This window comes from Coturnix japonica, unplaced genomic scaffold (genome assembly GCF_054131305.1).
Source record: "Coturnix japonica strain WE unplaced genomic scaffold, WE-NBRP24 Scf058, whole genome shotgun sequence".
Lineage (NCBI taxonomy): Eukaryota > Metazoa > Chordata > Aves > Galliformes > Phasianidae > Coturnix > Coturnix japonica.
The window spans coordinates 506,127-525,077 of NW_028188961.1; the positions used below are offsets into that span (position 1 = coordinate 506,127).

General features: G+C 54.6%; 1 protein-coding gene across 8 annotated transcripts in view; it reads left to right on the forward strand.

The window, feature by feature from the left end:
• The window catches only part of LOC107307810 (uncharacterized), a 55,805-nt gene that overhangs the window by 5,056 nt on the left and 31,798 nt on the right, over positions 1-18,951 (forward strand). For 4 of the 8 annotated variants that reach the window (XM_085533228.1, XM_085533226.1, XM_085533229.1 and 1 more), the window contains one exon: positions 5,611-5,729. In XM_085533228.1, coding sequence (XP_085389354.1) covers positions 5,611-5,729 — 119 coding nt within the window. Of the gene's footprint in view, positions 1-5,597; positions 5,730-7,557; positions 16,672-18,951 lie in introns of those variants that run through there. The other 4 variants (XM_085533227.1, XM_085533231.1, XM_085533233.1 and 1 more) reach the window with 3 other exon arrangements.

The window sequence follows — 18,951 nt, forward strand, 5'->3', positions numbered from 1 at the left end:
CCCCATAGAGACCCTGTATCACCCCATATCCCCCCATATCTCCCCACAGACCCCATAGGGACCCCATATAGACCCATATCACCCCATAGAGACCCCATATGGACCCCATATCACCCCATAGAGACCCCATATGGACCCCATAGAGCCCCATAGAGTCCCATATCACCCCATAGAGACCCCATATAACCCCATATCACCCCATAGAGCCCCAATTGACCCCAATAGAGCCCCATATCACTCCATAGACCCCATAGAGACCCCAATAGAGCCCCATATCACCCCATAGAGACCCCATAGAGTCCCATGTCACCCCATAGAGACCCCATATCCCCCCATATCACCCCATAGATTTCCCATATAACCCCATATCACCCCATAGCTCCCCATAGGGACCCCATATCCCCCCCTATCTCCCCATAGACCCCATAGAGACCCCATATCCCCCCCTATCTCCCCATAGAGACCCCATATCCCCCCATATCACCCCATAGAGACCCCATATCACCCCACAGAGCCCCATAGAGTCCCATATCACCCCATAGACCCCATAGGGACCCCATAGAGACCCCATATTCCCCCATATCACCCCATAGACCCCATATGGACCCCATATCCCCCCCCTATCTTTCCATAGACCCCATAGGGACCCCATAGAGCCCCATAGAGACCCTGTATCACCCCATATCCCCCCATATCTCCCCATAGACCCCATAGGGACCCCATAGAGACCCCATATCACCCCATAGACCGCATAGGGACCCTATAGAGACCCCATAGACCCCATAGGGACCCCATAGGGACTCCATATCCCCCCATATCTCCCCATATCACCCCATAGACCCCATAGGGACCCCATAGGGACCCCATAGAGACCCCATATCACCCCATAGACCGCATAGGGACCCTATAGAGACCCCATATAACCCCATAGAGACCCCATATCACCCCATAGATCCCCCATATAACCCCATAGGGACCCCATATCCCCCCCTATCTCCCCATAGAGCCCCATAGAGACCGCATATCACCCCATATCACCCCATATCCCCCCCTATCTCCCCATAGACCCCATAGAGACCCCATATCCCCCCCTATCTCCCCATAGACCCCATAGAGACCCCATATCACCCCATATCCCCCCATATAACCCCATGTAGCCCCATATCACCCCATAGAGACCCCATATCCCCCCATATCACCCCATAGAGACCCCATATCCCCCCCTATCTCCCCATAGAGACCCTATATCCCCCCATATCACCCCATAGAGACCCTATATCCCCCCATATCACCCCATAGAGACCCCATATCCCCCCATATCACCCCATAGAGACCCCATATCACCCCATAGAGCCCCATAGAGTCCCATATCACCCCATAGGGACTCCATATAGCCCCATATCACCCCATAAGAACCCCATATCCCCCCCTATCTCCCCATAGGGACCCCATATCACCCCATAGACCCCATAGGGACTCCATATAGCCCCATATCACCCCATAGACCCCATAGGGACCCCATAGAGACCCCATATCACCCCATAGATCCCCCATATCACCCCATATGGACCCCATATCCCTCCCTATCTCCCCATATCCCCCCATAGACCCCATAGAGACCCCATATCCCCCCATATCACCCCATAGAGACCCAATATAACCCCATATCCTCCCATAAAGCCTCATAGAGACCCTATAGAGCCTCATAGACCTCATAGAGTCCCCATTGACCCCATAGACCCCATAGGGACCCCATATCCCCCCATAGACCCCATATGGACCCCACAGGGACCCCATAGGGACCCCCTATCTCCCCATATAACCCCATAGAGACCCCATATCCCCCCCTATCTCCCCATAGACCCCATAGGGACCCCATATCCCCCCCATCTCCCCATAGAGACCCCCATATCCCCCCCTATCTCCCCATAGACCCCATAGAGACCCCATAAGGACCCCATATCCCCCCCTGTCTCCCCATAGACCCCATAGGGACCCCATATCACCCCATAGAGACCACATATCACCCCATAGATCCCATAGAGACCCCGTATCCCCCCCTATCTCCCCATATACCCCCCTATCTCCCCATAGAGACCCCATATCCCCCCATAGATCCCATAGGGACCCCATATCACCCCATAGAGCCCCATAGAGTCCCATATCACCCCATAGACCCCATAGGGACTCCATATAGCTCCATATCACCCCATAGACCCCATAGGGACCCCATATCACCCCATAGGGACCCCATAGGGACCCCATATCCCCCCCTATCTCCCCATAGAGACCCCATATCACCCCATAGAGCCCCATAGAGTCCCATATCACCCCATAGACCCCATAGGGACTCCATATAGCCCCATATCACCCCATAGACCCCATAGAGACCCCATATCCCCCCGTATCACCCCATAGAGACCCCATATCACCCCATAGACCCCATAGGGACTCCATATAGCCCCATATCACCCCATAGACCCCATAGGGACCCCATATCACCCCATAGGGACCCCATAGGGACCCCATATCGCCCCATATCACCCCATAGACCCCATAGGGACTCCATATAGCCCCATATCACCCCATAGAGACCCCATAGAGTCCCATGTCACCCCATAGAGACCCCATATCCCCCCATATCACCCCATAGATTTCCCATATAACCCCATATCACCCCATAGCTCCCCATAGGGACCCCATATCCCCCCCTATCTCCCCATAGACCCCATAGAGACCCCATATCCCCCCATATAACCCCATATAGCCCCATATCACCCCATAGAGACCCCATATCCCCCCCTATCTCCCCATATCCCCCCATAGACCCCATAGAGACCCCATATCCCCCCATATCACCCCATAGAGACCCCATATCCCCCCCCATCTCCCCATAGAGACCCCATATCCCCCCCTATCTCCCCATAGAGACCCCATATCCCCTCATATCACCCCATAGAGATCCCATATCACCCCATAGAGCCCCATAGAGTCCCATATCACCCCATAGACCCCATAGGGACCCCATATCACCCCATAGGGACCCCATAGGAACCCCATATCCCCCCCTATCTCCCCATAGGGACCCCATATCACTCCATAGACCCCATAGAGACCCCATATCCCCCCCTATCTCCCCATAGGGACCCCATATCACCCCATAGGGACCCCATAGAGACCCCATATCCCCCCCTATCTCCCCATAGGGACCCCATATCACCCCATAGACCCCATAGAGACCCCATATCCCCCCCTATCTCCCCATAGGGACCCCATATCACCCCATAGACCCCATAGGGACCCCATATCCCCCCCTATCTCCCCATAGGGACCCCATATCCCCCCATATCACCCCATAGAGACCCCATATCCCCCCCTATCTTCCCATAGAGACCCTATATCCCCCCATATCACCCCATAGAGACCCCATATCCCCCCCCTATCTCCCCATAGAGACCCCATATCCCCCCCATATCACCCCATAGAGACCCCATATCACCCCATTGAGCCCCATAGAGTCCCATATCACCCCATAGACCCCATAGGGACTCCATATAGCTCCATATCACCCCATAGACCCCATAGGGACCCCATAGAGACCCCATATCCCCCCATATCTCCCCATATAACCCCATATGGACCCCATATCCCCCCCTATCTCCCCATATCCCCCCATAGACCCCATAGAGACCCCATATCCCCCCCTATCTCCCCATAGACCCCATAGGGACCCCATATCCCCCCATATAACCCCATAGAGATCCCATATCACCCCATAGAGACCCCATATCACCCCATAGACCCCATAGGGACCCCATAGGGACCCCATAGAGACCCCATATCCCCCCATATCACCCCATAGAGACCCTATATAACCCCATATCCTCCCATAAAGCCTCATAGAGACCCTATAGAGCCACATAGACCTCATAGAGTCCCCATTGACCCCATAGACCCCATAGGGACCCCATAGACCCATAGGGACCCCATAGGGACCCCATAGACCCATAGGGACCCCATATGGACCCCACAGGGACCCCATAGGGACCCCCTATCTCCCCATATAACCCCATAGAGACCCCATATCCCCCCCTATCTCCCCATAGACCCCATAGGGACCCCATATCCCCCCCTATCTCCCCATAGAGACCCCCATATCCTCCCCTATCTCCCCATAGACCCCATAGAGACCCCATAAGGACCCCATATCCCCCCCTGTCTCCCCATAGACCCCATAGGGACCCCATATCACCCCATAGAGACCACATATCACCCCATAGATCCCATAGAGACCCCGTATCCCCCCCTATCTCCCCATATACCCCCCTATCTCCCCATAGAGACCCCATATCCCCCCATAGATCCCATAGGGACCCCATATCACCCCATAGATCCCCCATATCACCCCATAGGGACCCCATATCCCCCCCTATCTCCCCATAGAGCCCCATAGGGACCCCATATCCCCCCATATCACCCCATAGAGACCCCATAGAGACCCCATATCACCCCATAGACCCCATAGAGACCCCATATCACCCCATAGAGCCCCATAGAGTCCCATATCACTCCATAGAGACCCCATAGAGACCCCATATCCCCCCCATCTCCCCATAGAGACCCCATATCCCCCCATATCACCCCATAGAGACCCCATATCCCCCCATATCACCCCATAGAGACCCTATATAACCCCATATCCTCCCATAAAGCCTCATAGAGACCCTATAGAGCCTCATAGACCTCATAGAGTCCCCATTGACCCCATAGACCCCATAGGGACCCCATATCCCCCCATAGACCCCATATGGACCCCACAGGGACCCCATAGGGACCCCCTATCTCCCCATATAACCCCATAGAGACCCCATATCCCCCCCTATCTCCCCATAGACCCCATAGGGACCCCATATCCCCCCCTATCTCCCCATAGAGACCCCCATATCCCCCCCTATCTCCCCATAGACCCCATAGAGACCCCATAAGGACCCCATATCCCCCCCTGTCTCCCCATAGACCCCATAGGGACCCCATATCACCCCATAGAGACCACATATCACCCCATAGATCCCATAGAGACCCCGTATCCCCCCCTATCTCCCCATATACCCCCCTATCTCCCCATAGAGACCCCATATCCCCCCATAGATCCCATAGGGACCCCATATCCCCCCCTATCTCCCCATATAACCCCATAGAGACCCCATAGATCCCCCATATAACCCCATAGGGACCCCATAGGGACCCCATATCCCCCCTTATCTCCCCATAGGGACCCCATATCACCCCATAGACCCCATAGGGACCCCATATCCCCCCTTATCTCCCCATATGGACCCCATATCACCCCATAGACCCCATAGAGACCCCATATCCCCCCCTATCTCCCCATAGAGACCCTATATCCCCCCATATCACCCCATAGAGACCCCATATCACCCCATAGAGCCCCATAGAGTCCCATATCACCCCATAGACCCCATAGGGACTCCATATAGCCCCATATCACCCCATAGACCCCATAGGGACCCCATAGAGACCTCATATCACCCCATAGACCCCATAGGGACCCCATATCTCCCCCTATCTCCCCATAGCTGGTGTTATCAGCTCGTAGAGCCGCCGGTTTCAGTCGCCGCCTGGAGGTGGAATGTGGAAGCGCAGCCCAGGCCCTACAAGCAGCAAAATATGGGGCAGACATCGTCTTATTGGATAACATGGAGCCGCAGGTAACGCTATGGGGCCGATCCCATAAGGGATTCCTATGGGGCCACCCCATAAGTGACCACTAGGTTGAGACATGTAATACCATTAGTGACCACTAGGGGGCGCTGTATAATGGAGCTCTATGGGGCGATACCATAAGTGGCCACTAGGGGGCGCTGTATAATGGAGCTCTATGGGGTTCTATGGGGTTCTGTGGGGTCCCTATGGGCTTATGGGGTCTCTATGGGGCTCTGTGGGGTCCCTATGGGGTTATGGGGTCTCTATGGGGCTCTATGGGGTTCTATGGGGTCTCTATGGGGCTCTGTGGGGTCCCTATGGGGTTATGGGGTCTTTATGAGGCTCTATGGAGTTCTATGGTGTCTCTATGGGGTTATGGGGTCTCTATGGGTCTCTATGGGGCTCTATGGGTCTCTATGGGGTCTGTATGTGTCCCTATGGGGTTATGGGGTCTCTATGGGTCTCTATGTGGTCTCTATGGGGTTCTATGGGGTTATGGGGTCTTTATGGGGTTCTATGAGGTTCTATGGGGTCTCAATGGAGCTCTATGGGGCGATCCCATAAGTGACCACTAAGGGGCACCCCATAACTGATTCCTATGGGGCCACCCTATAGCCCCTTCCCACCCCATATCTCCCTATGGGGCCACCCCATAACCCCTCCCACACCCCATATATCCCTATAGGGCCACCCTATAACCCTTCTCCCACCCCATATCTCCCTATGGGGCCACCCTATAACCCTTCCCACCCCATATCTCCCTATGGGGCCACCCTATAACCCTTCTCCCACCCCATATCTCCCTATGGGGCCACCCTATGGGGTTATGGGGTCTCTATGGGGTTCTATGGGGCCTCTATGGGGCTCTGTGGGGTCCCTATGGGGTTATGGGGTCTCTATGGGGCTCTATGGGGTCCCTATGGACTTATGGGGTCTCTATGGGGTTCTATGGGGTCTCTATGGGGCTCAATGGGGTCCCTATGGGGCTCTATGGGGTCCCTATGAGCTTATGGGGTCTCTATGGGGCTCTATGAGGTTCAATGGGGTCTCTATGGGGCTCTGTGGTGTCCCTATGGGGTTATGGGGTCTCTATGGGGTTCTATGGGGTCCCTATGGGGTTATGGGTTCTCTATGGGGCTCTATGGGGTCCCTATGGGGCCCTATGGGGTCCCTATGAGCTTATGGGGTCTCTATGGGGCTCTATGGGGTTCTATGGGGTCTCTACGGGGTTATGGGGTCTCTATGGGTCTCTATGGGGTTATGGGGTCTCTATGGGGTTCTATGGGGTCTCTATGGGGCTCTATGGGGTCCCTATGGGGTTATGGGGTCTCTATGGGTCTCTATGGGTCTCTATGGGGTCCCTATGGGTCTCTATGGGTCTCTATGGGGTTCTATGGAGTCTCTATGGGTCTCTATGGGTCTCTATGGGTCACTATGGGGTCTCTATGGGTCTCTATGGGGTCTGTATGTGTCTCTATGGGGTTATGGGGTCTCTATGGGTCTCTCTCTATGGGGTCTCTATGGGGCTCTATGGGTCTCTATGGGGTCTGTATGTGTCTCTATGGGGCTATGGGGTCTCTATGGGTCTCTATGGGGTCCCTATGGGGCTCTATGGGGTCCCTATGGGGTTATGGGGTCTCTATGGGTCTCTATGGGGTCCCTATGGGTCCCTATGGGGCTCTATGGAGCTCTATGGGGCGATGATGCAATACCACAAATGACCACTAGGTGGCAGCACCACCATATCCTTTATAGGGCCGCCCCTATTGACCCTATAACGGGGCTATATAGGGCGGCCCTACAACTTATGGGGCGGCCCCATAACTCCCATAGGAGCTTCATAGGGCGGCGGCGGAGGTGAAGGCTCAGCACCCATGGGTGCTGGTTGAAGCCAGCGGGGGGATCACGCACGAGACCCTGCCCCAATTTATGGGGCCGAATGTGGACGTGGTTTCTATGGGGTCACTGACCCACAGCGCCCGCCCCATTGATTTCACATTGAGGGTGGTGAGGGATTAATGGGGTTATGGGGGCTCTATGGGGCTCTATGGGGTCCCTATGGGGTTATGGGGTCTCTATGGGGCTCTATGAGGGTATGGGGTCCCTATGGGGTCCCTATGGGGTTATGGGGTCTCTATGGGTCTCTATGGGGTCCCTATGGGGTTATGGGGTCTCTATGGGTCTCTATGGGGTCCCTATGGGGTCTCTATGGGGCTCTATGGGTCTCTATGGGTCTCTATGGGTCTCTATGTGTCTCTATGGGTCTCTATGGGGTCCCTATTGGGTTATGGGGTCCCTATGGGGTCCTTATGGGGTTATGAAGTCTCTATGGGTCTCTGTGGGTCTCTATGGGATCTCTATGGGTCTCTATGGGGTCCCTATGGGGTTATGGGGTCCCTATGGGGTTCTATGGGTCTCTATGGGGTCCCTATGGGGTTATGGGGTCTCTATGGGGCTCTCTGGGTCTCTATGGGTCCCTATGGGGTCTCTATGGGTCTCTATGGGGCTCTATGGGGTCTCTATGGGGGTCTATGAGGCTCTATGGGGCTCTATGGGGTCTCTATGGGGCTCTATGGGGCTCTATTGGTCTCTATGGGGTCTCTATGGGTCCCTATGGGGTCTCTATGGGGTTATGGGGTCTCTATGGGTCTCTATGGGTCTCTATGGGGCCCCACGTGGACGTGGTTTCTATGGGGTCGCTGACCCACAGCGCCCGCCCCATTGATTTCACATTGAGGGTGGTGAGGGATTAATGGGGTCTCTATGGGGTTATGGGGTTTCTATGGGGCTCTATGGGGCTCTATGGGGCTCTATGGGGTCGCTATGGGGCTCTATGTGGTCCCTATGGGGTTATGGGGTCTCTATGGGGCTCTATGGGGCTCAATGGGGTCCTTATGGGGTTATAGGTTCTCTATGGGGTTATGGGGTCTCTATGGGTCTCTATGGGTCCCTATGGGTCTCTATGGGGTCTCTATGGGGTTCTATGGGGTCTCCAGGGGTCTCTATGGGTCCCTATGGGGTCTCTATGGGTCTCTATGGGGTCTCTATGGGGTTCTATGGGGTCTCTATGGGTCTCTATGGGTCCCTATGGGTCCCTATGGGGTCTCTATGGGGTCTCTATGAGGTTCTATGGGGTCTCCATGGGTCTCTATGGTTCCCTATGGGGTCTCTATGGGTCTCTATGGGTCTCTATGGGGCTCTATGGGGTCTCTATGGGGGTCTATGAGGCTCTATGGGGCTCTATGGGGTCTCTATGGGTCTCTATGGGGTCGCTATGGGTCTCTATGGGGTTCTATGGGGTCCCTATGGGGCTATGGGGTCTCTATGGGGCTCTATGGGTCTCTATGGGGTCTCTATGGGGCCGAATGTGGACGTGGTTTCTATGGGGTCCCTGACCCACAGCGCCCGCCCCATTGATTTCACATTGAGGGTGGTGAGGGATTAATGGGGTCTCTATGGGGTTATGGGGTTTCTATGGGGCTCTATGGGGCTCTATGGGGCTCTATGGGGTTCTATGGGGTCGCTATGGGGCTCTATGTGGTCCCTATGGGGTTATGGGGTCTCTATGGGGCTCTATGGGGCTCAATGGGGTCCCTATGGGGTTATGGGGTCTCTATGGGGCTCTATGGGGTCTCTATGTGTCTCTATGTGTCTCTATGGAGCTCTATGGGGCTCTATGGGGCTCTATGGGGCCCCACGTGGACGTGGTTTCTATGGGGTCCCTATGGGCCTCTATGGGGCTCTATGGGGTTCTATGGGGTCTCTATGGGGTTCTATGGGGTCTCTATGGGGTCCCTATGGGGTTATGGGGTCTCTATGGGTCTCTGTGGGTCTCTATGGGTCCCTATGGGTCTCTATGGGGTCTCTATGGGGTTCTATGGGGTCTCCATGGGTCTCTATGGGTCCCTATGGGGTCTCTATGGGTCTCTATGGGTCTCTATGGGGCTCTATGGGGCCCCACGTGGACGTGCTTTCTATGGGGTCCCTGACCCACAGCGCCCGCCCCATTGATTTCACATTGAGGGTGGTGAGGGATTAATGGGGTCTCTATGGGGTTATGGGGTTTCTATGGGGCTCTATGGGGCTCTATGGGGTTCTATGGGGTCCCTATGGGGTTCTATGGCATTATGGGGTCTCTATGGGTCTCTATGGGTCTCTATGGGGTCCCTATGTGGTTATGGGGTCTCTATGGGGTCTCTATGGGGTCTCTATGGGTCTCTATGGGGCTCTATGGGGTCTCTATGGGGTCTCTATGGGTCTCCATGGGTCTTTATGGGGTCCCTATGTGGTTATGGGGTCTCTATGGGTCTCTATGGGGTCCCTATGGGGTTATGGGGTCTCTATGGGGCTCTATGGGTCTCTATGGGGTCTCTATGGGGCCCCACGTGGACGTGGTTTCTATGGGGTCCCTGACCCACAGCGCCCGCCCCATTGATTTCACATTGAGGGTGGTGAGGGATTAATGGGGTCTCTATGGGGTTATGGGGTTTCTATGGGGCTCTATGGGGCTCTATGGGGCTCTATGGGGTTATGGGGTCTCTATGGGTCTCTATGGGTCTCTATGGGGTCTCTATGGGTCTCTATGGGGTCCCTATGGGTCCCTATGGGTCTCTATGGGGCTCTATGGGGCGATGATGCAATACCACAAGTGACCACTAGGTGGCAGCACCACCATATCTTTTATAGGGCCGCCCCTATTGACCCTATAACGGGGCTATATAGGGCGGCCCTACAACTTATGGGGCGGCCCCATAACTCCCATAGGAGCTTCATAGGGCGGCGGCGGAGGTGAAGGCTCAGCACCCATGGGTGCTGGTTGAAGCCAGCGGGGGGATCACGCACGAGACCCTGCCCCAATTTATGGGGCCCAATGTGGACGTGGTTTCTATGGGGTCCCTGACCCACAGCGCCCGCCCCATTGATTTCACATTGAGGGTGGTGAGGGATTAATGGGGTTATGGGGTCTCTATGGGGCTCTATGGGGTCCCTATGGGGTTATGGGGTCTCTATGGGGCTCTATGAGGGTATGGGGTCCCTATGGGGTCCCTATGGGGTTATGGGGTCTCTATGGGTCTCTATGGGGTCCCTATGGGGTTATGGGGTCTCTATGGGTCTCTATGGGGTCCCTATGGGGTCTCTATGGGGCTCTATGGGTCTCTATGGGTCTCTATGGGTCTCTATGTGTCTCTATGGGTCTCTATGGGGTCCCTATTGGGTTATGGGGTCCCTATGGGGTCCTTATGGGGTTATGAAGTCTCTATGGGTCTCTGTGGGTCTCTATGGGATCTCTATGGGTCTCTATGGGGTCTCTATGGGGCTCTATGGGGTCCCTATGGGGTTATGGGATCTCTATGGGGCTCTATGGGGCTCTGTGGGGTTCTATGTGGTCCCTATGGGGTTATGGGGGCTCTATGGGGCTCTATGGGGTCCCTATGGGGTTCTATGGCATTATGGGGTCTCTATGGGTCTCTATGGGTCTCTATGGGGTCCCTATGGGGTTATGGGGTCTCTATGGGGTTATGGGGTCTCTATGGGGTCTGTATGGGTCTCTATGGGGTTATGGGGTCTCTATGGGGCTCTATGGGGTCCCTATGGGTCTCTATGGGTCTCTATGGGGTTATGGGGTCTCTATGAGGTCCCTATGGGGCTCTATGAGTCTCTATGGGGTCTCTATGGGGTTCTATGGGTCCCTATGGCGTCTCTATGGGTCTCTATGGGGTCTCTATGGGTCCCTATGAGTCCCTATGGGGTCTCTATGGGTCTCTATGGGGCTCTATGGGTCTCTATGGGGTCTCTATGGGTCTCTATGGGGCTCTGTGGGGTTCTATGGGGTCACTATGGGGTTATGGGGTCTCTATGGGGTTCTATGGGGTTCTATGGGGTCTCTATGGGGTCCCTATGTGGTTATGGGGTCTCTATGGGTCTCTATGGGGCTCTATGGGGCTCTATGGGGCCCCACGTGGACGTGGTTTCTATGGGGTCCCTGACCCACAGCGCCCGCCCCATTGATTTCACATTGAGGGTGGTGAGGGATTAGTGGGATTATGGGGGCTCTATGGGGTCTCTATGGGGTTATGGGGTTTCTATGGGGCTCTATGGGGCTCTATGGGGCTCTATGGGGTTCTATGGGGTCGCTATAGGTCTCTATGGGGTCCCTATGGGGTTATGGGGTCTCTATGGGTCTCTATGTGTCTCTATGGGTCTCTATGGGGTCCCTATTGGGTTATGGGGTCCCTATGGGGTCCTTATGGGGTTATGGGGTCTCTATGGGTCTCTATGGTTCTCTATGGGGTCCCTATGGAGTTATGGGGTCTCTATGGGTCTCTATGGGTCCCTATGGGGTCTCTATGGGTCTCTATGGGGCTCTATGGGGTCCCTATGGGGTTATGGGATCTCTATGGGGCTCTATGGGGCTCAATGGGGTCCCTATGGGGTTCTATGGGGTCCCTATGGGCTTATGGGGTCTCTATGGGGTTCTATGGGGTCTCTATGGGGCTCTATGGGGTCCCTATGGGGTCTTTATGGGGTTCTATGGGGTCTCTATGGGGTCCCTATGGAGTTATGGGGTCTCTATTGGTCTCTATGGGTCTCTATGGGTCCCTATGGGGTCTCTATGGGGCTCTATGAGGCTCTATGGGGTCCTTATGGGGTTATAGGTTCTCTATGGGGTTATGGGGTCTCTATGGGTCTCTATGGGTCTCTATGGGGTCCCTATGGGGTTATGGGGTCCCTATGGGGTCTCTATGGTTCCCTATGGGTCTCTATGGGGTTTCTATGGGTCTCTATGGGGCTCTATGGGGCTCTATGGGGCTCTATGGGGCCAAACGTGGACGTGGTTTCTATGGGGTCCCTGACCCACAGCGCCCGCCCCATTGATTTCACATTGAGGGTGGTGAGGGATTAGTGGGGTTATGGGGTTTCTATGGGGCTCTATGGGGCTCTATGGGGCTCTATGGGGTTCTATGGGGTCTTTATGGGGTTCTATGGGGTCTCTATGGGGTCCCTATGGAGTTATGGGGTCTCTATGGGTCTCTATGGGTCCCTATGGGTCTCTATGGGGTCTCTATGGGGTTCTATGGGGTCTCCATGGGTCTCTATGGGTCTCTATGGGGTCTCTATGGGTCTCTATGGGGCTCTATGGGGTCTCTATGGGGGTCTATGAGGCTCTATGGGGCTCTATGGGGTCTCTATGGGGCTCTATGGGGCTCTATTGGTCTCTATGGGGTCTCTATGGGGCTCTATGGGTCTCTATGGGTCTCTATGGGGTCTCTATGGGTCTCTATGGGGTCTCTATGGGGCCCCACGTGGACGTGGTTTCTATGGGGTCCCTGACCCACAGTGCCCGCCCCATTGATTTCACATTGAGGGTGGTGAGGGATTAATGGGGTTATGGGGTTTCTATGGGGTTATGGGGTCTCTATGGGTCTCTATGGGGTTTCTATGGGGTTATGGGGCTCTATGTGGTCCCTATGGGGTTATGGGGTCTCTATGGGGCTCTATGGGGCTCAATGGGGTCCCTATGGGGTTATGGGGCTCTATGGGGTTCTATGGGGCTCTATGGGGTCCCTATGGGGTTATGGGGTCTCTATGGGTCTCTGTGGGTCTCTATGGGGCTCTATGGGGTCTCTATGGGGCTCTATGGGATTTCTATGGGCCTCTATGGGGTTCTATGGGGTCTCTATGGGGTCCCTATGTGGTTATGGGGTCTCTATGGGGTCTCTATGGGGTCTCTATGGGTCTCCATGGGTCTCTATGGGGTCCCTATGTGGTTATGGGGTCTCTATGGGTCTCTATGGGGTCCCTATGGGGTTATGGGGTCTCTGTGGGTCTCTATGGGTCTCTATAGGGCTCTATGGGGCTCTATGGAACCCCACGTGGACGTGGTTTCTATGGGGTCGCTGACCCACAGCGCCCGCCCCATTGATTTCACATTGAGGGTGGTGAGGGATTAATGGGGTTATGGGGGCTCTATGGGGTCTCTATGGGGTTATGGGGTTTCTATGGGGCTCTATGGGGCTCTATGGGGTTCTATGGGGTCGCTATGGGGCTCTATGTGGTCCCTATGGGGTTATGGGGTCTCTATGGGGCTCTATGGGGCTCAATGGGGTCCCTATGGGGTTATGGGGTCTCTATGGGTCTCTATGGGGTTATGGGGTCTCTATGGGGCTCTATGGGGCTCTATGGGGCTCTATGGGGTTATGGGGTCTCTATGGGGCTCTATGGGGCTCTATGGGGCTCTATGGGGCTCTATGGGGTTCTATGGGGTCGCTATGGGGCTCTATGGGGCTCTATGGGGTTATGGGGTCTCTATGGGGCTCTATGGGGTTCTATGGGGCTCTATGGGGCTCTATGGGGCTCTATGGGGTTATGGGGTCTCTATGGGGCTCTATGGGGTTCTATGGGGCTCTATGGGGTCTCTATGGGGTTATGGGGTCCCTATGGGGTTATGGGGTCTCTATGGGGTCCCTATGGGGTCTCTATGGGTCTCTATGGGTCTTTATGGGGTCTCTATGAGTCTCTATGGGGTTATGGGGTCTCTGTGGGGCTCTATGGGGTCCCTATTGGGTTATGGGGTCTCTATGGGGCTCTATGGGGCTCTATGGAGCTCTATGGGTCTCTATGGGGCTCTATGGGGCTCTATGGGGCTCTATGGGGCCCCACGTGGACGTGGTTTCTATGGGGTCCCTGACCCACAGCGCCCGCCCCATTGATTTCACATTGAGGGTGGTGAGGGATTAATGGGGTCTCTATGGGGTTATGGGGTTTCTATGGGGCTCTATGGGGCTCTATGGGGTTATGGGGTCTCTATGGGGCTCTATGGGGTTCTATGGGGCTCTATGGGGCTCTATGGGGTTCTATGGGGTCTCTATGGGGTTCTATGGGGTCTCTATGGGGTCCCTATGGGGTTATGGGGTCTCTATGGGTCTCTGTGGGTCTCTATGGGGCTCTATGGGGTCTCTATGGGGCTCTATGGGATTTCTATGGGCCTCTATGGGGTTCTATGGGGTCTCTATGGGGTCCCTATGTGGTTATGGCGTCTCTATGGGGTCTCTATGGGGTCTCTATGGGTCTCTATGGGGCTCTATGGGGTCTCTATGGGTCTCTATGGGTCTCTATGGGGTCCCTATGTGGTTATGGGGTCTCTATGGGTCTCTATGGGGTCCCTATGGGGTTATGGGATCTCTATGGGTCTCTATGGGGTCTCTATGGGGTTATGGGGTCCCTATGGGGTCTCTATGGGTCTCTATGGATCTCTATGGGGCTCTATGGTGTTATTGGGTCTCTATGGGATCCCTATGGGGTTATGGGGTCCCTATGGAGTTATAGGGTCTCTATGGGTCCCTATGGGGTCTCTATGGGGTCTCTATGGGTCTCTATGGGTCTCTATGGGGTTATGGGGTCTCTATGGGGTTATGGGGTCTCTATGGGTCTCTATGGGGTCCCTATGGGTCCCTATGGGTCTCTATGGGGCTCTATGGGGCTCTATGGGGTCCTTATAGGGTCTTTATGGGGTTCAAGAACCCTCCCCATTAAACACAACCCTACAAAACCCATTGCTTTATTGATTGTATGGGGGTGGGGGTCCCATTCTATGGGGTCTCTATGGGGTCCCATGTAATGGGGTCCCCCTGTTATAGGGTCGTTGGGTGTTATAGGGTCGCTGTGTTATACCTGCCACCCTATAGGGGTGTAGGTTATGGGGTCCCTATGGGGTTATAGGGTCTCTATGGGGTCTCTATGGGGTCCCTATGGGGTCTCTATGTGGTCCCTATGGGCTTATGGGGTCTCTATGGGGTTATGGGGTCTTTATGGGGTTATGGGGTCTCTATGGGGTCTCTATGGGGTCCCTATGGAGTTATGGGGTCCCTATGGGGTCTCTATGGGGTCTCTATGGGGTTATGGGGTCTCTATGGGGTTATGGGGTCTCTATGGGTCTCTATGGGGTTATGGGGTCTCTATGGGGTTCAAGAACCCTCCCCATTAAACACAACCTTGCAAAACCCATTGCTTTATTGAGTCTCTATGGGGTCTCTATGGGGTCCCATGTAATGGGGTCCCCCTGTTATAGGGTCGTTGGGTGTTATAGGGTCGCTGTGTTATACCTGCCACCCTATAGGGGTGTAGGTTATGGGGTCCCTATGGGGTTATGGGGTCTCTATGGGGTTATAGGGTCTCTATGGGGTCTCTATGGGGTCCCTATGGGGTTATGGGATCTCTATGGGTCTCTATGGGGTTATGGGGTCTCTGTGGGGTTATGGGGTCTCTATGGGTCCCTATGGGGCTCTATGGGGTCCATATGGGGTTATGGGGTCCCTATGGGGTTATGGGGTCTCTATGGGGTCTCTATGGGGTTATGGGGTCTCTATGGGTCTCTATGGGGTCCATATGGGGTTATGGGGTCCCTATGGGGTTATGGGGTCTCTATGGGGTCTCTATGGGGTTATGGGGTCTCTATGGGTCTCTATGGGGTCCATATGGGGTTATGGGGTCCCTATGGGGTTATGGGGTCTCTATGGGGTCTCTATGGGTCTCTATGGGGTTATGGGGTCTCTATGGGGTCTCTATGGGTCTCTATGGGGTTATGGGGTCTCTACGGGTCCCTATGGGGCTCTATGGGGTCCTTATGGGATTATGGGGTCCCTATGGGGTTATGGGGTCTCTATGGGTCTCTATGGGGTCCCTATGGGTCTCTATGGGTCTTTATGGGGTCTCTATGGGGTTATGGGGTCTCTATGGGGTTATGGGGTCTCTATGGGGTCTCTATGGAGTTTTAATGGGGTTATGGGGTCTCTATGGGTCTCTATGGATCTCTATGGGGCTCTATGGGGTTATGGGGTCTTTATGGTGTCTCTATGGGGTTATGGGGTCTCTATGGGGTCCTTATGGGGTCTTTATGGGATTCAAGAACCCTTTGCCCCCCATCCCATTAAACACAACCCTGCAAAACCCATTGCTTTATTGAGTCTCTATGGGGTCTCTATGGGGTCCCATGTAATGGGGTCCCCCTGTTATAGGGTCGTTGGGTGTTATAGGGTCGCTGTGTTATACCTACCACCCTATAGGGGTGTAGGTTATGGGGTCCCTATGGGGTTATAGGGTCTCTATGGTGTCTCTATGGGGTCCCTATGGGGTTATGGGGTCTCTATGGGGTCTCTATGGGGTCCCTATGGGGTCTCTATGTGGTCCCTATGGGCTTATGGGGTCTCTATGGGGTTATGGTGTCTTTATGGGGTTATGGGGTCTCTATGGGGTCTCTATGGGGTCCATATGGGGTTATGGGGTCCCTATGGGGTTATGGGGTCTCTATGGGGTCTCTATGGGGTTATGGGGTCTCTATGGGTCTCTATGGGGTCCCTATGGGGTTATAGGGTCTCTATGGGTCCCTATGGGGTCCCTATGGGGTCTCTATGGGTCTCTATGGGGTTATGGGGTCTCTATGGGTCTCTATGGGGTCTTTATGGGGCTCTATGGGGTCCCTATGGGGTCCTTATGGGGTTATGGTGTCCCTATGGGGTTATGGGGTCCCTATGGGGTTATAGGGTCTCTATGGGTCCCTATGGGGTCCCTGTGGGGTTATAGGGTCTCTATGGGTCCCTATGGGGTCCCTGTGGGGTTATAGGGTCTCTATGGGTCCCTATGGGGTCCCTATGGGGTTATGGGGTCTCTATGGGTCTCTATGGGGTCTCTATGGGTCTCTATGGCATCCTTATGGGGTCCCTATGGGGTTATGGGGTCTCTATGGGTCTCTATGGGGTCTCTATGGGCTTATGGGGTCTCTATGGGGTCTCTATGGGGTTCTATGGGATCCTTATAGGGTCTTTATGGGGTTCAAGAACCCTCCCCATTAAACACAACCTTGCAAAACCCATTGCTTTATTGAGTCTCTATGGGGTCTCTATGGGGTCCCATGTAATGGGGTCCCCCTGTTATAGGGTCGTTGGTGTTATAGGGTTGCTGTGTTATACCTACCACCCTATAGGGGTGTAGGTTATGGGGTCCCTATGGGGTTATGGGGTCTCTATGGGTCTCTATGGGGTCTTTATGGGGCTCTATGGGGTCCCTATGGGGTCCTTATGGGGTTATGGTGTCCCTATGGGGTTATGGGGTCCCTATGGGGTTATAGGGTCTCTATGGGTCCCTATGGGGTCCCTGTGGGGTTATAGGGTCTCTATGGGTCCCTATGGGGTCCCTGTGGGGTTATAGGGTCTCTATGGGTCCCTATGGGGTCCCTATGGGGTTATGGGGTCTCTATGGGTCTCTATGGGGTCTCTATGGGTCTCTATGGCATCCTTATGGGGTCCCTATGGGGTTATGGGGTCTCTATGGGTCTCTATGGGGTCTCTATGGGCTTATGGGGTCTCTATGGGGTCTCTATGGGGTTCTATGGGATCCTTATAGGGTCTTTATGGGGTTCAAGAACCCTCCCCATTAAACACAACCTTGCAAAACCCATTGCTTTATTGAGTCTCTATGGGGTCTCTATGGGGTCCCATGTAATGGGGTCCCCCTGTTATAGGGTCGTTGGTGTTATAGGGTTGCTGTGTTATACCTACCACCCTATAGGGGTGTAGGTTATGGGGTCCCTATGGGGTTATGGGGTCTCTATGGGGTTATAGGGTCTCTATGGGGTCTCTATGGGGTCCCTATGGGGTTATGGGATCTCTATGGGTCTCTATGGGGTTATGGGGTCTCTGTGGGGTTATGGGGTCTCTATGGGTCCCTATGGGGCTCTATGGGGTCCATATGGGGTTATGGGGTCCCTATGGGGTTATGGGGTCTCTATGGGGTCTCTATGGGGTCATGGGGTCTCTATGGGGTCTCTATGGGTCTCTATGGGGTTATGGGGTCTCTATGGGGTCTCTATGGGTCTCTATGGGTCTCTATGGGGTCTCTATGGGGTTATGGGGTCTCTATGGTGTCCTTATGGGGTCCATATGGGGTTATGGGGTCTCTATGGTGTCTCTATGGGGTCCATATGGGGTTATGGGGTCTCTATGGGGTCTCTATGGGTCTCTATGGGTCTCTATGGGGTCTCTATGGGGTTATGGGGTCTCTATGGTGTCCTTATGGGGTCCATATGGGGTTATGGGGTCTCTATGGTGTCTCTATGGGGTCCATATGGGGTTATGGGGTCTCTATGGGGTCTCTATGGGTCTCTATGGGTCTCTATGGGGTCCCTATGGGGTTATGGGGTCTCTATGGGGTTATGGGGTCTCTATGGGGTTC